This window comes from Dermacentor silvarum, chromosome 2 (assembly GCF_013339745.2).
Source record: "Dermacentor silvarum isolate Dsil-2018 chromosome 2, BIME_Dsil_1.4, whole genome shotgun sequence".
NCBI lineage: Eukaryota > Metazoa > Arthropoda > Arachnida > Ixodida > Ixodidae > Dermacentor > Dermacentor silvarum.
In genome coordinates this window covers 236,968,395-236,989,684 of record NC_051155.1, presented here as the reverse complement: position 1 = coordinate 236,989,684, position 21,290 = coordinate 236,968,395, and the positions used below count along the sequence as shown (strand labels likewise).

General features: G+C 46.9%; 1 protein-coding gene across 10 annotated transcripts in view; it reads left to right on the top strand.

Moving 5' to 3' along the window:
* LOC119442904 (la-related protein 4-like) overlaps positions 1–21,290 on the top strand; it is a 79,403-nt gene that overhangs the window by 44,367 nt on the left and 13,746 nt on the right. For 5 of the 10 annotated variants that reach the window (XM_049662448.1, XM_049662449.1, XM_049662446.1 and 2 more), the window contains 7 exons: positions 7,578–7,740; positions 10,021–10,157; positions 13,169–13,272; positions 13,361–13,528; positions 15,224–15,493; positions 17,713–17,847; positions 20,511–20,938. In XM_049662448.1, the coding sequence (XP_049518405.1) occupies positions 7,578–7,740; positions 10,021–10,157; positions 13,169–13,272; positions 13,361–13,528; positions 15,224–15,493; positions 17,713–17,847; positions 20,511–20,938 (1,405 nt within the window). Of the gene's footprint in view, positions 1–4,337; positions 4,833–5,174; positions 5,496–7,568; positions 7,741–10,020; positions 10,158–13,168; positions 13,273–13,360; positions 13,529–15,223; positions 15,494–17,712; positions 17,848–20,510; positions 20,939–21,290 lie in introns of those variants that run through there. The other 5 variants (XM_037707965.2, XM_037707961.2, XM_037707959.2 and 2 more) reach the window with 3 other exon arrangements.

The following is a 21,290-nucleotide window of genomic DNA, read 5'->3' as shown; positions in this document are numbered from 1 at the left end:
CAGCTGTCATGGCTAACGGCGGCAGCTTTGATTCCGACTCTACGTCTACGTCCGATGCGGCCCATCCCACTCTATAGACTCGAGGCTGTCTAGGCCTGCCCGGTGCTGTGGGTCACCGCTCATTGTACGTCACTCTAATGTGGTATGACGTCACTAAAACCTTCGTTACGCTTCCAACACAGTGATGGCGATGTCAATCTCGCTAGCGATGGGTCTCGGTCGCGAGAACGAGCATTTAGGCAATCTTTGGAAGCGAATTAAAATATATATTGAGTGTTTGCTGTGTCCGACACTTAATGTTGAGTGTCCTTGCATACAGAGGAAGCCTACAGCAGGCTTATTTCTAGCCTCAAAATTTGGTGTCGCAACCCCTTTAACGTGTTCGAAAAAAGATTTTGCGTCTACCGCTTCACTGCTTCTCGCTAAAACTCTGCAGAAAGATCGCATTTTGGAGTCTACGTCGTTCAGTGTAACACATGGCACAATGAATTGCCTGGTTTTTAAGGGAAAAAATGTGCAAATTTGCCTTCGTTTATGGGGACGCTAGCTGCTGCCAGCGTTGCCAGGTCCGACGAGGCGGCGTAACCAAAAGCTAGAGAAGTTCTAGCCCAAATGTAGCCAAACACTAAAAATTGCAAAAAAAAATTCGTAGCCTAATGCAGCCATTTTTATTTGCAGTTTTATTTGTGTATACATTTTCACATTCGATTACGGCACAACCATTCGTAACAAAATGTCCGTGCTGCCGTGACGGTCGGCCCTTGACATCAACAGCAGCGACATCATGATTGCACAGAACACTTTTTGGTTGGGCCCGGAAGCTCCCAAGTTCCAGCGAATCGCTGCAGAGGGCGAAATCAGTGCTTTTATTTTATGGCAGATAGTACTAAGTTATTATTTTTAGTTATTTACAGTAATATTGACTACAAACTCTGCTTTTTAGCTGTCGTGAACGCAAAATAATGTTTAGCATAATCGATCTCTCACGTCATCTCTGCCTACGGCGTAGAAGTTCAGCTGTCCAGCGATCTTCGACGTGCTCATGGCTTCTTTGTTTATGAGCTAAAACAAGTCTTTTGCGCTATGATATCTCGGGTTATTTGTCTCATCGTCCTATCTTGCTTTCTCGTTTTTTTTTGTTTTTTTTTTCAATTAGCTTGGTCCGGGTTAGCTGGTACATGCTGTCTATATACTGTCCATTTACATCAGCATGGCCGCCATCTTAGGTCTATAGCACGGCAAGAACATGCGTTGAAATAAAGTGTCAGACAACAAATGCCACTCGCTGTCTGAATCGGTGTAAGCGAAGCTTTAAAAGATTACTGCGCAAAACGGCACACCAGTGTAAGAAGCGCGCAGTCGTTTTCGGCGACGAGCACGTCCCGAACGTAACTAGCTCAAAATGCTAACAGCCGCAACGGCGGACAAAGAGACAAGGTAAACGGCATATTGATAACAGTGGTAAACCTGTGAAAACGGGTTACTGTCAAAAAGCAAACCATGTTGATGTGCTAATAAAGTTTTAGAATAGGGGCCCCCCAATGTTTGGGGCCCCAAATAGCTTTGCGGGTGTTAGCGTTGGGACAGAAATATTAAAAGAAAATATACCATTTTATGATAAGAAGAGTAATTTAGATTTTCGGGTTTAATTAAAATTTAGACCTTATTCTATTAGCAGCAAGCAACTTGTTGCGGTTAGTTTTGAGTAACCAACTTTACTTACCTTCACCCAGCCAAGTCAATCCGTGTTAGGCCTACGAGCCATGAATTCGGAATCAACGGCGTCTAATGAATCAATCTTCATTGCACATGTTAGTTGAGGGGGGTCATTTCGCGCACATGCACAGCCATGCGGCCGGCTCAGCCAGCTAAAACACAGCCTTCGAGATTTGCTTCTACCCGATCACAGCCACCTCTGGAGTGTGGATTAGGGCGCCACTTATAGCCCAAACAAAGCCAAGTCGCAGATTTTCAGTAGCCCAAATATAGCCAAATCGTCCAAGTCGACGCCAGAAATTTATTTTTCTTGTAGCCCAATTTGGCTATAAATAGCCAAACCTGGCAACACTGGCCCTGCCACAACGGCGCAAGCTTAGACTTGTGTCGCCGCCTGCCGGCAGCTGCGGAAGGCAGCGTTTCTGGGAGTGCTGCCGCGTGTCCCAGAGGAGTGGGCAGCACGCGGCAACTCTCCCTAATAATAAAATAAATTATGGGATTTTACGTGCCAAAACCGCGATCTGATTATGAGGCACGCCGTAGTGGGGGACTCCCGGAGGGAAATTTGGACTATCTGGGGTTCTTTAACGTGTACATAAATCTAAGTACACGGGTGTCTTCGCATTTCGCCTCCATCGAAATGCGGCCGCCGTGGCCGGGATTCGATCCCGCGACCTCGTGCTCAGCGGGCACCTCTCCCTGACCGGCTGCTTTCTGTAGCTGCTGGCATGCGGCGACACAAGTTTTATGCTTGCGCCGTAGCTGCATAACCCCCCCCCCCCCCCCCCCCTAAACGACGGCAAATTTGCACTTTTTTTTTTCTTAAAAATCAGGCAAGTAACTGTGCCAAGTGTTAAACTGAAAGACGTAAATTCCAAAATGTGATCTTTCTGCAGAATCTTAGCGAGAAGCATTGCAGCGGCAAGTGGAAAATCTTTTTTCGAACACGTTAAGCGTTAAGCGATGCCCCTTTATATTTCGAAACAACCCTCTATTCCGAAACGCAGAAGGCAATGAAGTGTCTTCGCACGTGCATAATCACTGCAAATTGTTGGATTTTTAACGTAATCTTTTGCTGAAAGTGATTCGTTTGCATAGACTCAAAGCCGTTTGCAGCCAGATGTGTTTAGCCGAATGCATGTACTTGCCAACGTGCTTCCGACTGAACAGCCCATGCTTGGGAGCAACAAGCATGGGCACGCCAGAGTTCCCTCTAGTAAATTGTAGGATTTCCCAAGGGCTGCACGCGCTCTTGATCGTGTAAAAACTGCACTTGAAAAGATTATAAGCTTCTTGCTCAAACGCTTGCTGATATATCCAGTACTTCTGATATTGCTGTCAACTCAAGAGCTCGACGGATCCGACGTGGAGTTCGATATGAGTAGTGTAATTTACACTTCAACGTTCGTGTTTGCGGTAGTTACACGTTGGACGTGGGTCGTTTTATCTGAACTGGTTAAGCAGGTTTCACCGTCTGCCCCTTGTGCAGCCGAGTAATATTTCTGCCGTGCCACAATCATGCCCATTGTTGCCAGTGTTGGTTTGAAATTCTGTTAGCACCTACTTGAATCCTCTTTCAAATGGTCTGCGGGAACCGAAGGCGTTTCTCTTAGTGAGCTCTAAGAAAGTGTCTTGATGTTTCATCGCACCCCCCCCCCCCCCCCTCCTTCTATATATATTTTTTTCGTTCCTCCGATGAACTTCTAGCTTTAACTGAAACATTTGGCGCAAGGCTTGGGCGGTCCTTGCCATGCACCGTCGCGACTCGCTCTATCTGAGCATTCATGCGATCGTATCGCTGGAGAACACGCTAAAGTGCAAGTTTTGCGGCTGCGGGCCTCGAAGGCGGACCAGCGCGGTGTAGCGTGTTAGTGGAGAGATCCGGCAGAGTAACGATTTGTTAAACGGCTGTCACAAACTGGTTCCTCTCGTCGATTTGTTGTTTGCCTACCATCTAGTCTTAGGAGGGAAAAAAAAGAAAAACTTATCTGTAAGAGAGTGTCGACCTCCTTCCGAGAGAGGAGCGCAGTGCCTGACGTCAAGGACGCCAGGATGCACTTGGCTTGGAAAACGTCCTCAGTCCGCTCTGCCTCGGGCCTGTAGCTGAACCTTTTGTTTTTCTCTCCTTTATTTTTTATTTTTATTTTCCTTCTTGCCCTTATGGCTGGTGCTGCGCGCGCCCTATGCGGTTGTTGTGTTCGTCAAACACATCTCCACTGGATATAAGCTGCGGAGGTCCAAAAAAGAAAGAACGAAACGAGAAAGCGAGTCCAGCGCTTATTGTTCATTTTATCCTTAGCCTTGACGGGACGTGGTGCAATTTTTGAATGATGGACAGGTTGGCTACGAGCGTACCCTTGTGGGCATTCACGGATGTACGTCGGTCGTTTGTTTCTCTCGCACATGTCCACGCGATTGAGAAACCATGGAGTCCGTGGGAGACATATTCCGGTGTCACGGCTCGCGCGGGCTCGCTCTCCCGCACTCCGGCGCGGCTTCAGTCGTCGTTTGAAGCCCGCTCTCTCAGATGGCGCCACGAGCCCCAGGAGGAGGAGGCGGCGGCGGCGGTCGCTGTCTGGCTCTTTTCTCGTTTGTTTGTTTGGTTCCTGGTTGAGCCGGAGTAGAATTTTTGTTCGTTTCGCCGCCTTTCCTTCTCTCTGGGGCGTTTGTGGCTATCGTCGTCGTCGATCAACTCGGGAGCCGTGTGCCACGTCGGACGGCCCGGTCACCGGCAGCGTTGTTTCCTTCCTATCGGCGGACGCCGGCGGCGGCCTAGGCTCGACCGCGGCGCGCGTGTTGGGCTCACCACCGCTTGTTCGGGCGATGCTGCTGCGCCGTCCAGGCACCTCGACGCGCCGCCAGCTCCACGAAGAAGCAAAGGTCGCGCTTCGGTCGTCGGTCGCCCCAGCGAGTGCGCGTTTGTACCGTCTGTGTGCCCGGCCCCGCAGGAGGCCCGCCGCCTTCCGCCGCGCGACGACGACGATGTGCCGGTGATCGGCGTGTGCCGTCCCTCTCTCTCGCGGGAACATCGGACGCCGTTTCCGCGCCATCGCCGGCCGTCGACGTGGAGGCCCACGGCGGCACCGCGCCGCCGCCCCGCCACCGCCGCCGTGAAGGTGATTTTTGCTGCTGGCCAGCAGCTCGCTTGTTTTCCCGGTTTATTGGCGTCGAGGGTTTCTCGGTGGCTGGGACCACATCTGGTATGGGTAGGCTTCATGTGCGGGCGACCGCCGTGGCAGGCCAATTCGCCGGGGCAACAGATCTTGGCCCCCACTGGGATATATAGCGGGTTTGCGAACAGCGGCATGGCTGCATATAATCTTTCCCAGCGGTCGTCTCTCGGTTTTCGCCTTGCGATAAGCCGCTTGTCCTTCAGTATTCGCATTCCTTTTCCTCGTCGCCGTCTAGCGTTGTTTTTTTGGTTTGTTCCTTTCGCCTCGCAGCTCCCTGGTGCCGTTCGGTGTCGTTGGCCCCTTTAAAGTGTCTGTTTTGCGCGCAGCTCACCTCATTTCGTACATTGGGCGTCCGTATATCGTTTCAATAGGCGTTGCGGGGAGGGTGTGCGAAGCCTGTGCGTATTACGTAACATGCGGCAACTCGGCTCCGACGCAAGCTGCACTGCTGCCGGCTTTCCGGCTGCGAAGGAAACGCCACACTGGTGCGTGAAGTCGCGAATGTGCTGGTCGTCCTGCTCGCTCGGCAAATAAAGGCAATTTGTGACGCTGTTTATGTGCTGGTATGCGGACGTCCGGCCATTATGCGATCAGACTCATGTACAGGTAGGCCTTAGCTTCCTTTGAATCTGAAACTCGCACAGTACGCGTTCACATCCTTAACGGATTTTTCTTTATTTAAGTATCAGGATAGCGAGAAAAGAGGGCTTGTCGAGCAGCTCGCATGGACGCGGTTGTTTACTCGAATATTTTAGGCTATAGGTAAAAACTTGCATTTTCAATCATTATAGTATATATATAGAACATAGTTTGTTACTGGCTGTTCTTGCCTTCATATACCGAACTGTGTCATTTTGACATTAGTTGTGGTAAAGTCACTACGGTGGAGTCCCATTCTAATGCTGTGAACACAGCCGTGAACACATCATATCAAGATCAGAGCATACACTAAAGGCAGTCAATAGTTGCTGTGGCTCCCATTGTGTTATTTGTTACTCTAATGCTACTTGATGAGAAGGTAGGGCTCAGTTTGCAGCTGTTGCAGATATGTTAATCGAGATAACCTTTCTGTGAAAGTACATTTACTAAATTATTTCGACTTTCTGTGCTCTTATTACAGGATTCTAATTGATTGCTGCAGCTTTTCATAAAAATAATTATGGAAGGCTGGAACCTAGATTAGGCTTTTATATATATAATAGTGGGACTGCGCACTGGCATCTGAATTGGTGCTACGGCACCTAACTTTCTTTGAAGCTATGCGTCCATATTTGTGCAGTGGAATACCTTGGCACTTGCACAGTAAGTTTGCTTTTACTGATTTTCAGCTTTCTTGTTGTCTCGGCATTTATAATTTCATCCAAATTGAAACATTGTGGAATAGTGCCATTTGGCCGTAATATTTGAACATCAGGTTGACTAAATCTAGTGTTGAGTGCCAATTTAGCTTTCGGATGCCTGAACTGCCTCTGGTCATAATTGTATGAAACCTTGTACTAGCATAGAAATTGTTTAGCAATATTCTTTTCACCTTAAGTTCAATATAATTGATGCATCAATTAGCCGTTTAATATCAAACTGTTATTTTACTAAGTTGACAAGTTTCATAATTGCACTTGTGTGGGTTTAGAACTCAAGTTCAGAAGTTTAGCAGTTTTTTTTTTTTTTTTTTGAACCTTATATATTTTACCTCGTGTCCCATTTCTGTTTCCGTCAATGCACCTGCTCTCTTGCAGCTGTAACAGTCGCTATGTGTTCGCCCATAAAGTTTTTTTCTTGGCACCCTTTGTTGTGGTGGGGCATTTGCTGCAGCTTTAGCTTTTCAGCCTATTGTGTAAGAGCACTCGCTATAACAAAAGGCTTCTCTGAAGATGGATGAGTGGGTATGGTGTTATTGCATTGCGTATGATGATGATTATGGTTTCATCTGTGCATTGTTATACCTTATGAACGGAAACACAGCCCATGGAATCCTCATGCTGCAGTGGGTCCTGCTGCTTTTATTACATCACCACTAACAGCCTGCCTTAATATAAAATATCTTATTAGAGCTAGAATATGTTGTCTGTTGCCTTCAGTTTAGCATGGCAAAGTGAGTGGAGTGTAACAACTGTGGCCAGTACATGATGTGGCTACATCATGATTTGTGTGGGCAGTTGTCAAATGTTCTGGCAGTGTCTTTGTAATGATACCAAAAGAAAAGGGTAGAAAACATAACGCACTAAAAAGACGCACATGTAATTGGCAATGATGGATCTAGTGAAATATTTCAAGAAAATGATGATTGTGTGTGTGCATGCATGTGTATGTGGTCACTGATGTAGCACCGACTTGGTGTGCCTGCTGCTTAAGTACGAATTTCAGGAACTTCTTCGTCCGCTTGCAGTCGTAACGCTTTTCTGCCAAGTAAATGGGAAGAGTGTCCTGAAAGGATACTTCACTATTGTACTGATTTTAGTGTCGTGATAAGAAGACAGCAAGCAAGCAGGAAACCTCTTGCATCACTTGGCAAACTAAAACTTGTGCAACCATAGTTGGCACTTGACTGAAGTCGGCGCTTTTACGCGGCATCTAACAACAGTGTGATGGGACTGGTAGCACTAACTTGCGAGTGCGCATGAAAGGTCCTCTCTAAGTGCTTTAATTTGAGCTGCCCTTTTGGTGTGTTGTGGTGTGCAGGAGGAGGAGGTGGAGTGTGCTGTGATGGGTCAGAGGTAGCATCGGAGGGGGGCACGGCCATGGCGCCCCCGCCGCCCCACGGCCTGGGGCCCCCCCATTTCAACCCTGATGAGCTGCCTCTGGCGGACCTGCGTCGCATGCTCATGCAGCAGCTCGAGTACTACTTCTCCAGGTAGCTCCTTCCTACCAGATTTTGCCAACACCTGTCGTTAACGTTGCAGAACTGTTTGTAGGGCTCAGTAGTACTATACTCACTGGCAGCTTTCTGTGGAGATGAAGGGAAACCTACAGAGGCAAAGTGCACGCAGGTAAGAGCGACAAAAAGTGCTGTCAAATGCTGCTGGACTACTTCTTGTAGTACAACATGTGCAGAAGGTGCACCCGTGTAGCTTTCCTTTCATTGCCATCGATAGTTTTCCACAAGTACTGGTTGTTGCACTCATTTATTTGCACACCTGCCAGCTCTCCATAATTTTTTGTTAAGTTTATGGTTGCTCAGTGGCTATGGTGTTGGGCTGCTGAGCACGAGGTCGCAGGATCAAATCCCGGCCACGGTGGCCGCATTTTGATGGGGGCAAAATGCGAAAACACCCGTGTACTTGCACGTTAAAAAACCCTAGGTGGTCGAAATTATTCCGAGTCCCCCACTACGGCGTGTCTCATAAGCAGATCGTGGTTTTGGCACGTAAAGCCCCATCATATAAAGTTTATCAATTGGTGCTCATTCTACAATTTTGCAAATGTTGTGCTTTGCAAAAGAAATTATTCTGTTTTCAAGCATATTTCAAAGCTGCTGTGCAAAGTGCTCGAAGAAAAATTCTGTCGGGAGTGGCCAGCGCATAATGCCATAAACCAAAGAGTACTTGCTTTGATAGTTTGTTTAGTAATGTTTCTTATGTAGGCGATATCAGCAGCAGTAATGCCACTGAAAATGTCATTGCAATGTAATAACATGTTTCTTCTCAGTATTTGCTGTTGTAATTTTGGTATTTGTTGTGTGCGGCATCTTAAGGTAAGCAATCATTAAGAGCATATGTACCCCTATAAGGTGTGTGGCAAACAGTCATAGCATAGTCCCTCAATACTTTGCTTCAAATAAAGCTCGTGGTTCCAATACTATTATGCGTCGCAGTTCGCCAAGGAGGTATGGTACCGAGTTCAACGGTCCCGTCAATCCTCGTCACTCGGCTAGTGCGAGTTAGAGATTATTAAGCGCAGTGCTAAGTCAGTCGGGCATATTAATCCGTTTGTATTATTATATTATTATAGGGTATATTGACAACGAAAATCGGGCTTGAAAACTCTGTCGCACATTTGGAATAATACGCACAAAAACTAGCAAAGCTTGCGATACATGAAAATGACAATACTTCCCTTCAAGCAATCGTTTCATTCACGGCTACGATCTACCAATGTACCTGTTCCAAACTAATTCTGACGTCATAGAACATTTTATGGTGCGTGCGACTAGAATCTGTCACCATCGCCTGAACGGCTCGAGTGCAATCGGAATTCGGTTACAGCACACGACCTTGAAGTTAGGTTGTCGTTTACTGGCAACGCCATGATGCTAATGTCTTATTCTTTGTACATCACATAAAAGTCGCTTCAAAGTTTTTAATCGAAGCTGGTTTGGACAACTGGCAACAGATTTCACTGTAAGACGAATACTGTGCGCGTCGTCCGCTGACACACGGAGCTGCCAGCTGACTTTGAGATTGTTTACTTTTTGTACGTGGCCTTGATTTCAGTTAGAAAACACTCGGATGTTCAAGTTTGAATACTGTGACTGCTATGACAAAATAGAATCTAAATAAAATCGAAAAGAAGCTGGGCTTTCGGCCGCAACATGACCAGAGAAGAAAAAATACCGCCGCAGCCCGTGGCAGGCGCTGGCTCTATAATAAACTGAGGCGGGAGTTTCGTGACCAGAAAAAGCTATTAAAAGGGACTATGGTAATAGTAATGCATGTTATCTCCCCCACTCTCACCCCAACTATTGTGTTAGCAGGGTTTTTATGAATCTTGATTGTTAATTCATCGGCATCATTACCCTTTTGTGACATCATTGTGTGGTTTCTTTGTGATGGTTTGGATTGTCCTATATTTTGCCTAGGGTTGAGTAATGTGCATCCTCAACATGCTAGTGCAGAAGTGCATTTAGTGGGATGTTAATGTTGATGTGCTAACGTTAACACTTTGGATCTAGCTGCAATAGCTACCTCATTAACCATGTGTATATGCACCAGGATGAGCAGTGGAAGCTTCCACTGCACTGTAGTGGCTGCATTGCTGATTTACCTTTCTTAAAACCATTGACATGCCATTAAAAGAAAAAAAAAAGTCAACTAGTTGTAGGGAAGTTCCGCATGTGCCCGCTGCATATGCGTTTTCCCTAAGCTGACTAAAATTTTTCTGAGGTTTTTACTCTTGCTTTCTTTCTTCTTTACAGGGAAAATCTTGCCAATGACACATACCTGCTATCTCAAATGGACAGTGACCAGTATGTGCCCATTGGTACTGTGGCCAACTTCAATCAGATCAAAAAGCTAACCAAGGATCTTAGTCTCATTGTCGACGTCCTACGAGGCAAGTGTAGTGATAGTGTTTTTTTTCTTAACCATTGAGCAAATGCTATGATATAATTGTGAATGACTGTACACTTGCTCCTTCCTGTACTGCATAATCATTCATAGAGTACGAATTGCAACAGTGCGCATTAGTAGGGAAAACTTGGTTGAGTTACACTCCAATTCATCATCATAACTTATTTCCATCGTGGCAGTGCCTTCTTAGTGGAACGTGTAGTATAATAGTGGGATGTAACGGGTTGTAATGTGCATGTCGGGCAGGAATGAGTAGGCAGTGATAATTATGCACTGAGATGTTATCTTAACTGCTGGCTTGTTGAGAAACAGGGCTGTTAACTGTGACTTCTTTCTTGTTTACTTGGTTAATACCTCAGTGATCACCAAGTACCAAAATGCTTCTGCTATATAAAACTGGTCTTGTTAAAGAATTGTGTTATGCTCCCATTACTCACTGAGGAATTTTAATTTTGGGCCATGAAAAAAAAAAACAATATTGATGTCTTCAGTGAAATGACTTTTGGCATGGGACTACGCTGCACAAAACGCGTGCTTCTAAGAAGTTTTTGCACCCTTGGTATCTGCGGTGGGTGCGCCAATGTGCTCACTGCTCGTAAATGGGTGCAACAATAAAAACCACGGTTAAGCATCGTTGGTGTTCCATCCGGCCATCTTTGCCCGGAACACCTGGTTTACCCCTGTTGGGACACTGCAACATCCACAATATATATATATATATACACACATACATAAAATGAAAATAAATCTAGGAGAGGGAGGATCACGTTTTGCTACATTTTGTCAGCACACATTACCGTATACACTCGTGTAAGGGCCGCACTTTTTTTCCGCTATTTTGATGGGGTGCGGCTCTTCCACGGAAGTGTGAAATTTTTGTTCAATTTTCGATCCACGTATGAAAAAACCAGTTTAATCCTGCCATATATACCTAACAATGAAATATCTGGCGTCTAGCTGCGGACGTCCTCGCTAGATGTCTTCATCAGTATCGCTGCTCGGGCTCGGCTCGTCGCCACTGCTCGGGTCATCCGCACGTTCATGAATCCAATCGTGCTCAGTGCCGTCCATGGCATTGGAAATCCCAGTGACCTTAAAATTCTTTACAATAATGTCCGTGGACACCGCACGCCACGCGTTTAAAATCCAAGAGCAGACCAGCTGAAGTGACGCCCTCCTTAGTCGTCCGGTCGGCATTTTCTCGTGGTGGCCCGCTGCCATCCATTCAGAGTCTGAATTCTTCCTTAAACGGCCTATTAATAGACACATCCAGTGGTTGCAGCATGCTTGTTAAACCGCCGGGGATGACCGCCAGATGCGTACGAGCTTCTGCAAGATGAGCATTCACTCGCTCTGTGAGGTTTCCGTCGCAGCAGGCCTCCCGGCCGGTTAGCCCACACCGTTTTCACCCAGTCCACCACTAGTTCATCGGACATCCAGCCCTTTTCTTGCACTCTGACGATGATTCCATTCGGGAAGCTCTCCTTGGGTAGCGTCTTTCGCTTAAACACTACGTACGGGGGGAGCTTCCTTCCGTCCGCTGTGACAGATAGCATTACAGTGCAACGCTGACGCTCGGCACCGGTCGCGCGCACAAGGATGCTCTTCGCACCGGTTTGGTTGACCGTCATGTTCTCGGGAGCATCAAACCAAACAGGCGTTTGGTCCGCATTCCCTATTTGGTCTAGGTGGTACTCGTGCTCCGCTCGCAGCGCGTTAACAAAGCGGTGAAACTTGATCACTTTGTCATCGTACTCGCGTGAAGTCTTTGGCAGAGTGTTGTCCGGTGGTGGACGCTGAATTGTCGCTTCATAAATCTCCGAAGCCATCCCTCGCTTGCCTTGAAATCCGTAGGTGAAATGTTCATGTGGCGTGCGATTGCAAGGGCCTTGACGCGGAGCATCTTGGTTGACAACGCGTAGCCGTCTTTCCTGGTGTCCGTGACGTATTATACGAGCTCCTTCTCGGGTGTTGGAAATTTGCTAGGCTTGCAGCGAAATGCTTTCCTAGTCTTGTTTGTTGCGGCCAGCTCTTCCTTTTGGTCGCACCACCGATGCACGCACTTGTCGTCGACGTGGAAATTCCGACCGGCTGCATGTTTTCTATTCTGTTCGACATATGCGACAACTTGAAGTTTGAACGCAGCATCGTACGCGGTTAAGCGTTTTTTCTTTTACATCGCAAGCGCTTGTGCTATAGGCAGTGGTCAAATGAACGGCGGCACAAAGGATCAATGGCGTCGGCGAGAAAAGCGACAAGATCTCCCAGATAGTCCTGGCACCCGAAGCTCACAGATAGCACCGCATGACAAAGCCACAGGACATCTATTGCCATCTGGTGGCTCCCGCGAGATGCAGCGACTGGTTTGCTGGCAAGATTTTTTTTTTTTTAATGTGTGGACTGCCAAGTTGGGGGGAGCGGCCCTTAGTCGAGTGTATATGGTATTTCTGCTCCTTATATATTCCAAGAAATGTGTGGCAAGGTGTGTCTACGCAAGGTAAAAGTTTGGCCTAGTTTAGTTGGTGGGTCATTCTAAATGTGCTTATAGCGAAATGAAATCAACCCTTGTTTCTTCCTCTCTTTATGTTTAACCTTGCACTGTAAACATATTTAGCATGTCTGTGGGGGGTAACTGAACACCATTGTGTGCTTTGATTGAATTTATTCCTTATGAGCCATACCTCAGCACAGAACACCAGAAGGCACATTAGACCGTGCAACAGGCACACATCACCCAAACGCAATAATTTTAATGCATTTCCTTTCTTGAGCTTCCTAAAGAAGTGTAGCTGCGCCGTAAGGACTGAGTGAAGGCCTTGAGCAGGTGCATTACCTCTGAATTTTTAATGCCTCTACTCCTTTGACTCTGTCACATTTAACATTGTTTGCATCGCATTGCTGCACTTGCACTTTCTGTTCAAGCAGAGCTCCTTTGTGAGAACTGCTCAGAAGCTGTAAGCAGCCACACTGACATCTTGTGTTGTCTTCCACTAGAATCCCCCAACGTGCAGGTAGATGAGGCTGGTGAAAAGGTTCGCCCCAACCACAAACGCTGTGTCCTGATACTTAGGGAAATACCAGAGAGCACTCCTGTAAAAGTAAGTGCACATAGCCTATTTATAATGCAGAAGAGTTGATAAATTACGGGCTGCCTGTACTACACTCACTACCGTTGTGTGTGTGCAGGACATCGAGGCACTCTTCAAGGCCAGTGACAAGTGCCCACAGTTCTTGAGCTGCGAGTTTGCCCACAATAGCAGCTGGTATGTGACATTTGAGTCTGACGAAGATGCACAACAGGCCTACAGGTACCTGCGCGAAGAAGTGCGCTCCTTCCAAGGGAAGCCCATTATGGCAAGTCCCATTTTTGGATTGTTTCTTTTTTTTTTTTTTTCCCCTTCATTGTTTTGCTGCTGAAGCTACAGTAGGCACCCATTTATCCAACTCCAGTAAATCAACTTGTTAAGCCAATTAGATCATGGAAATGGTCTGTGCTGGCACACATGCATTTCTGATTCATTACCCATTGGTTTTATCTTGAAAGCGGCTTTTGCTTGATTATTCAACCTGACTTGTCAGCATGGATGCACCAGCATTGCTTTCAGAAGTGGGAAATTTCTGCTGGGAGTTCTGCTAGTGTCCATCCATGCTTGTTCGGCAAAATCCTGTCCAAGTGAAAGGGCGGGGAAAATGGAGGCAACAGGAGGGACCAATTTTCCTTAATGCACTCACAGTGCACATGTGCCATTGCTCGACAACCAGTGGCACGCACAATCAGTAGCCACAGTCTCCACGCTGGTGGCGCTATTGTGTAAGCACACAGCATATGTCGAGAGAGAGCTAGAAGCCCCCACACCCCACCAATTAGGCTGATGGTGAGTCTGTCCGTACACGTTGTCACATTGCACAGCAAGCTTTCTTGAGTGCGTTAAAAGGGAATACGGCAGCTCAAAATGAATTACTATTTCACCACGTAAAAGCCGTGGTGTGTTTGGATGTTTTTCTTGTATCTTCCTTCAATTTGACCCACAGGATTGTTTTGTTAAGCTCGTCAAGGTTGAAATTATAGCAGCTGGTATGTGACATCTGCTTTAATGTCGACTGGCTTTAATCTGCCATGACATCTGCTGGTATGTCAACTGCTTTAATAGGCCTGAAATTTAGAGGAAGTGACCAATTTATATTTTATTTTTTAACTGCAAAATTGTCACTGATACAGGTTGTGATCATTCTGACATTATTACATGCTGAATTAAGGCTGTCTGCAATCGGTCAATCTGAGTGAGTGTTGCAGCTATGACTTGTGAAGTATGTCAGGAATTTCTGATGCAGAGCTACTGAAGTGATTCTTGATCGGTATGTAGAGAGAACACATTCAGTTGTCTACTTCTGCCCTGGCAAACAGGAATAGATAGATAAATGAGGGGAAGGTGGTGGTTACTAGGGGCATGCCTACCTGACTGGAATTTTATTAATTATGCTTTTTTTGCACATGTTGCACCATCATTTCTACTTTAAAGCAGCCCTGAACCACATTTTTTTGAAACCTCAAAAACACCTTGGAACAACTATGGTACCTCCCAGGAATACACAACCAAAAATTATTCAAGAAGACCTAGTTTAAGCTTAGATACTTCTAGTGCAATTTTTACCTTTCCCATTTGCCATTGACATCCTTCGTTTCGTTGGAGCACCGGTGGCGATGTCCCTTCTTTGACGTTATGACGATAGGGCTCTTCGCGACAAACAGCAAAATTTGGCTCTGATGTTCACAGCAGCGTAAGCTATCCGAGGAATGTTTTTTTGCCTAGCTCAAGGAGTGGTTCAAGACCACTTGAAACTTTTTCTTATTGGTTTCCTTTGTAGCAGTCGCTACGATTGGGTGGATGTCTCATTTTCCCTTTAAAACTGAACATGCATACAGGATTCCAGAAAGTTGTGTAAGACTTTCAAGTTTGAACAACTTTCTCTTCTACCTTTGGTGGTGCATGATTAACTAATACCCAGATGCATTGTTTTCGTGATAGAACAATGGTGTTTTCCTTGCAGGCCCGCATCAAAGCCAAGCCCATCTCGCGAGCCTCATTTCTGCCACCGTACAAGAATGGTTTACGGCACCAGCCTCCCCACCTGATGGCCGGTGGGGAGGGTCTTGGCAGTGCCCCTGCCACAGCAGCTACTCCTGCCGCTGCCAGTGGGCCTGCCCCAGGGGGGGTCTCGACGCAACCGCTGAGCACCAGCCAACCAGCAGCCGCCACCACCCCCGTGGCACCTCAGCAGACCACACAGGCATCCACATTTTATCAGGGGCCACTACAGGTAAGCTTGCAACTGTGGTGCTGTGCAGTACCTACTGAAACAGTTTCCCGCAAACTTTGGCCACAAGAAAGTGACTGCTCAAGTCGTTTCGCTTTCAAGGGCCACAGATGTCCGCCTGACGGCCGACAGTGTATCTGGCTCTTTGCCAAGCTGTTGGCGATGTGCTTTGACAGGTACGCAAAATGTAGAAAAGTGAAACCATCGCCGCGAGTCATTCAGTTTGCTCCAGAATACTGTCCCATCTGCATAGTCGGTGTACCGTTTTGTTTGCAGTGTGTGGTAGCTGTTCCCCTTGACCCCGTTGCTGTTTCACTGGTTTCTTAACATGAGCAACAAGTGGAAAGTAGAAGCAAAAGACCATTACATTGGAACAGAAGGAGGATACAGTACCATATCACTGTCGTATCAGGTGCTAAAAAGTTACATGTTGAAGCATTTTTGCCGTTGTTTTAAATATTTTTAAACACTTTTTTCTTGTCTCCTTAAACAATGGAGGTTGAACTTATCTCAGGAACAAAATAACTTGCTGTTAAAGTAATTACATATTTAAAATAGGCAGAAAAAAACTGCACAAACCTGTGCAGTTGCAGTCAAATTGATGGATAAATATAGAATAAGTGTCTACAATGGGTGTCTCCCCTTAAAAAGGCCTAGCAGGTCCAATTTAGTGAAATCATTTGGCAATTCTTACATCCATAGGCCATACAAGATGCATATGCATATGGTAAATGACAGCATGCATAACAGATATCCTTGGTTTGGACATGTTAGGCATGAGGCACCACACAGTGCCCTATTGTTCAATGTTTTTTTACATTTGCATTGCCATGTCAACTAAATCTCCATTGCGTCCTGCGAAAGGGCTTATGCTGTTTTATATATGCTGCTCTATACAGTTAAACCTGGATATAGTGAAATTGACAAATTCCCGAAAAACTTCGTTATAAAGAGGATTTCGTTATATGCAGGTTCGGCACGAAAATTCGAAAAAGAAACGCTTACCGTATTTACTCGATTCTAACGCGCCCTCAATTGTAACGCGCACCCGTTTTCCGTTTTCGTCGAAGCACTCATCCTTGGAATGTCACACCAGGTACCAGATGCGTGGACGCGTGTCATTTCGCACAAGCGTGAGGCATTAGAAACGAAGAGCGAGCGTCAGGATGGCGTGGTAGCGTCGTAAAGTATTACAGTAGAACCCCGCTGTTACGTTCCCGCGGGCTGCGTTTTCCCGGCTGTTCATTTTCGCTCGGTCTCAGCACAGCTCCCATAGAGCCCAATGCATTGGTAACCCAGCTATCGCGTCGCAACTGTGGGACCGTTCCCGCATCATACGTTACGAACTGCCACCCCGCGCTGGCCCGAGCGGCCATTTTGACTTTTCATGTTGCTTGGCTTGGTGGCTTGACAATGGCATTGGCCGCCCAAAGTGTCGGGGGCGACAACTATGGCGTATTTTCGGTTTCCGCCAGAAAAAGTATGGCGGCATCAACTGCGTACTGCGCGGTGGCGCGCGCCCTATCTTGATAGCGATCTGCGTTGGGGCAGAGTCTAGCAGTGTAGGTACGTCGGCGGCTCGTAGCTTCGTGCGTGGTGTGTGTTCTCTGTGCTCAGTTTGCGTTGAAGCAATAGACAACAGCACGAAGGTTACTTAGCTCGCTTCTCCAGCGGCGCTTCCACACGCCGCCAGCGTTTGACAGCGCTTGTCCGCGCTCATCGAGTGTGATGTATCACAGCGTGTACCAGCACGTTGGCAACATCAACTGGAAAAGGAGAGAGTGCCGGCTTGGCGGGCTAGGCCATCTGCAGCAAGCGGCAGGATCAGGTTTGAATGAAGGGAGGGGGAAAGGTCACGCCCGCGGTGGCAAGACCGCCAGGTCGAAGGATGCAGGCCCGCCTCACACACGTGCGCTCGCTTCGCATTCCGTCGTGGCGGACAAGGTGCTTCCGGTTGCCGCTCGCGCAAAAATGACAATATTTGGAGCGAAATCTGGTGTCGGAGGGGGAAATTCGTTATATCGAGGGGGTCTCCTGCTGCCACTTCGTTACGTAGACGTCTCAAATACATGTGCTTCAATGGAGTAATGGCGGGGAATAGAAAAACTTCGGGAATTCGTTATATGGAGGTTCGTTATAAGCAGGTTTAACTGTCTCTGTGTTGACTGTTTGCCTTATTCGTTGAGAAGTCTGAAAGGAGGCTTGTTCATTGTTGCTTGCAGGTGAATTATGGTCCAGCCAATGCAGGCAGCAACAGTGCAGGGCCAGGCACCGCTCAGCTGTACCCGCCCTTCTACCCTCCCGCTATGCTGCAGACCTGGACACCAGCCACTCCCACATGTTTTGACCTGGGAACGGTGAGCCTTCCCTCAGCACATGGCAGCGTGAGATCCCTTGGTTTTGTCCCTCCTGCGTGCCACCACTACGCATGCCTTGCATGCTGAATGACAGTCTCGTTGTGAACGGCACTAAGTAAAAGAGAGCAGTTTTGATTAGGAGTGTGTGAATATTGGAAACATGAATATTTGATTCGGAAGATGGGGCCCTGAAAATTCCAGTTCACGATTCCCTAAGTTAGCTTCGCTGCAATGCAGTCATGTTATGCAGCAGAGCATGCATGGTGTATTGCAGTGAAGCATATGCTAATGGTTACCCAACACTGACTGCTTAGGTATCCACAGTTGCTGCTGCTTCATGCATCTGGACAACACCTGCTGTCTCCAAACAACAAGTTTGACCAAGTAGCAAGCTTGACAATGTTTGAGACCCTTGTTCTAATGCAGTTGGAGTGCCACCAGGATGCTGCAATGGCAAGCTGGATTAAAAACATAGCTTTAGGTGCAGCAAGGAAAATTTCAATTCTAAGAAACCCAGATATGTACTCAGCAATGAAAGCTTCTCAATGGGCTCCTTCCACATCAGCGCTGTGGAAAGACTTTGATAGATCATCAACCAGATGTAATCTTCACTTGCGTGTGGCTGCAAATTTCACTGCCACAAGCACAGGTTGAAAGATATCTGCATAAAATTGTTGGGCATAGAGAAGTTCCGTGTGAGTGGTGCATGATGCCCACTGTTGGCTCTGCTTGCAAAGGCATACCTGCCAATACTGGACACTAGTGTGAGCAGTTCTTTTGATATCTGCAAGAACGGTGACATGCAGGAGGGTGTCAATGCCCCTGAATTTCTCAAGCAGCTATCCTTCCTTCGTAACAACATTAAAATAACTGCAATATACTGTCAAGCAAATACTGTCAAGCAAAAGTGATGTATACTAGAGAATTTTGTTCGCCACAGAGCATAATTTTCCTGAACATTGTTTGCTGTGCAATTAACCTGGCTTTTTTCTTTCATACCTCTGGTTTGTGGGGAAAAATGCATTTAAGTAATTCCGGTTTAAATATAGTTGCGATGAATCGCCGCCTTGTCGCCATTGAACCTAATGTATTGGCGACCGCGTAAGCCGTAGTCAATTAACGCATGCCAAACAGTTCGTGCGTGGTATTTACTTCATTTTTTGGCGTGTACAAACATGGAATCAGCGAAAAGTCGGACATGCAGACCATAAATAACTAAATTGCGGATCCCGGACATTCCCCAGACTGCAGTTGTCACCAATAATGACTTCAAAATATGGTAGCCATGACTTGTTTCCTGCTCCCATAGCTTCTAGCACTTCCACGTCATTGTCATGGATGACGATATGAATGAAGATGGCCCTTCGGTATCCGACGCGATTAGTGCGCTGACAGTCATGAGGGCATTCGCAGAGAAGTGGACACTGATGGAGAAACTCACTTGCAACCTTGCCAAGCTTGAGGATGCAGTCGTCACTGCAAGGCCACTTTGGCGGCAAGTAAAAGTCGGATTTTTAGCTGCCTGCAACGCAAATAAAACTTGTCTGCGTGTGTGTGTTTGAGTGAGAATTGACACATATCTTGGGGCCTAAGCTGCTCATCTGCCATTGTCGGTTAATTAGTACATCGCTTAGTGTGTACCTGATCCACATTCCCCTCCAACTACATATTAACGAGGTTTTACTATATTTTTAAAATATTAGCTTCAAAATTTGCTTTCATAGTCACGCACCTCTAGTTTTGACCTTCTTAGTTCCTCTTGCTTTCTTGCCCAGTTAGTGGGTGTGTCTTCTTGGGTTGTTCTCTAGCAAACTTGCTGGGTGTTACTATGCTGTAATTCTCTACTTTACCTTGTGCATTGGTTCAAGAAATGGCACTAAGTTGCTGCCATGCTGTCATTGTTTAGTCAGGCCATTGTGAATGCCTGTTATTATGCATCAATTGTGTTGTTTTCAATTGCTATGAGTGGTATGTGATGCAGGATTTTTTCATGAGGTACTTAAAGGAGGTGACGTGTGACACATATATTTATCACGACTCACAGGGCTTGGGACCTCAAAAAGTGCTGCTGCAACTAACTTCTCAATTGTTGCAAGCAAAGTCTGTGCCTCAAAGCGTGGTCATTGCTGTATAACCTTTTTTTATAAGCCACAATTGTGCTTTCATTGTGCGGGCGGTGTGATGAGCTCCCCCTATGCACGAAAGACGGGCACCATTGTTAGGCATTGTTTGGTTGCCATCTGGCAGGGCATGAAAAGGTACAATTGAGGTGCACCATTTATTGGAAATGAAAATCGTAGCAACAAAAGCATAGCTAACAAGACGAGAGACAGTTTGTCTTGCCATCTTGGCTTTAACTGTTAATTCTTCACCTGTGCACTCTTTCAGTGCGTATATTTCTGCGGCCTCTTGTTTCCACTTACCATGCTACTGTTTATGGCTGATACTTTAGACCCTTAAAATTAAAACGCAGGTGGTGAAGCTATTTGTAATTTCGTACAATTTTCTGGTGACAAATTCTGCATCACTTCAAAAGGTGTCAGTATAGTGCCAGAATTGAGTGTGTTGGGAAAGTGCCTCTGTAGGCAGCTCACTGAGAGTGTGGCATGTAGTATGCAAGACCCCATCCTTGTTTAATGTCTGCGATTGTGGTTGGCACACAGGTGTTCTCGATGAACGGCCTGGCACCCCAGGCTACCTACAAGCCCCTGAATGGGACAGGTGGCACGGGTCGGCACGGCTTCCCTGTCCTGTGGCCGGGCAGTGGTGGCCGTTCGTCCAAGTCTTACCTGCGGACAGGTGGTGCCTCCTATGATGGCGATTCGCGGGGCTTCTATGAGCGGCACGGCGGCAGCCTCCTAGGCCCCGGTTACCCGTCAACCTACCTTGCTGGCCCACCCGCCTTTCCACTTTCCCGGGGTGGTGGTGGAGGACCCCCACCTGCATACATTCAGGAGTACCTGCCTACGACTGGTGGCGGCAAACGGGACTCTGGCAACTCTCTCTACTCCCTGTACTCCAGGGGAAGTCCCAAGGGGGACACGGGCAAGGACTCCGGTGGCGGCAGTGGCTCTTCACAAAAGTACCAAGAGTAAGTTCTGGCACAGAGACAAGCTGCTGCAAGCGGGGTGGTCCATTATTGAAACTCTGGGGAGCTCAATACAATTGATGCTACTTCTCCCCCTGCAATTAGAACTGCAAGTGGTTGTTTATTTTGTACTTTTGGAATAGGAAGGAAGGAAATTACCGCAAAATCTCTCATATAGCATGGTCTCTCATTACAACTGTGCATAAGCCACAGAAAAGCCGTAAAATTGTTATTAGTGCCACTTCGGGCAAGGGGAAAAAATGCACGATTGAAAGGTAGACCGTCACCGCGAACCATAATCAGTAATCGGCAACGCATAAACGAAGCGTCGCATAAACGAAGCGTCGCCGAACCA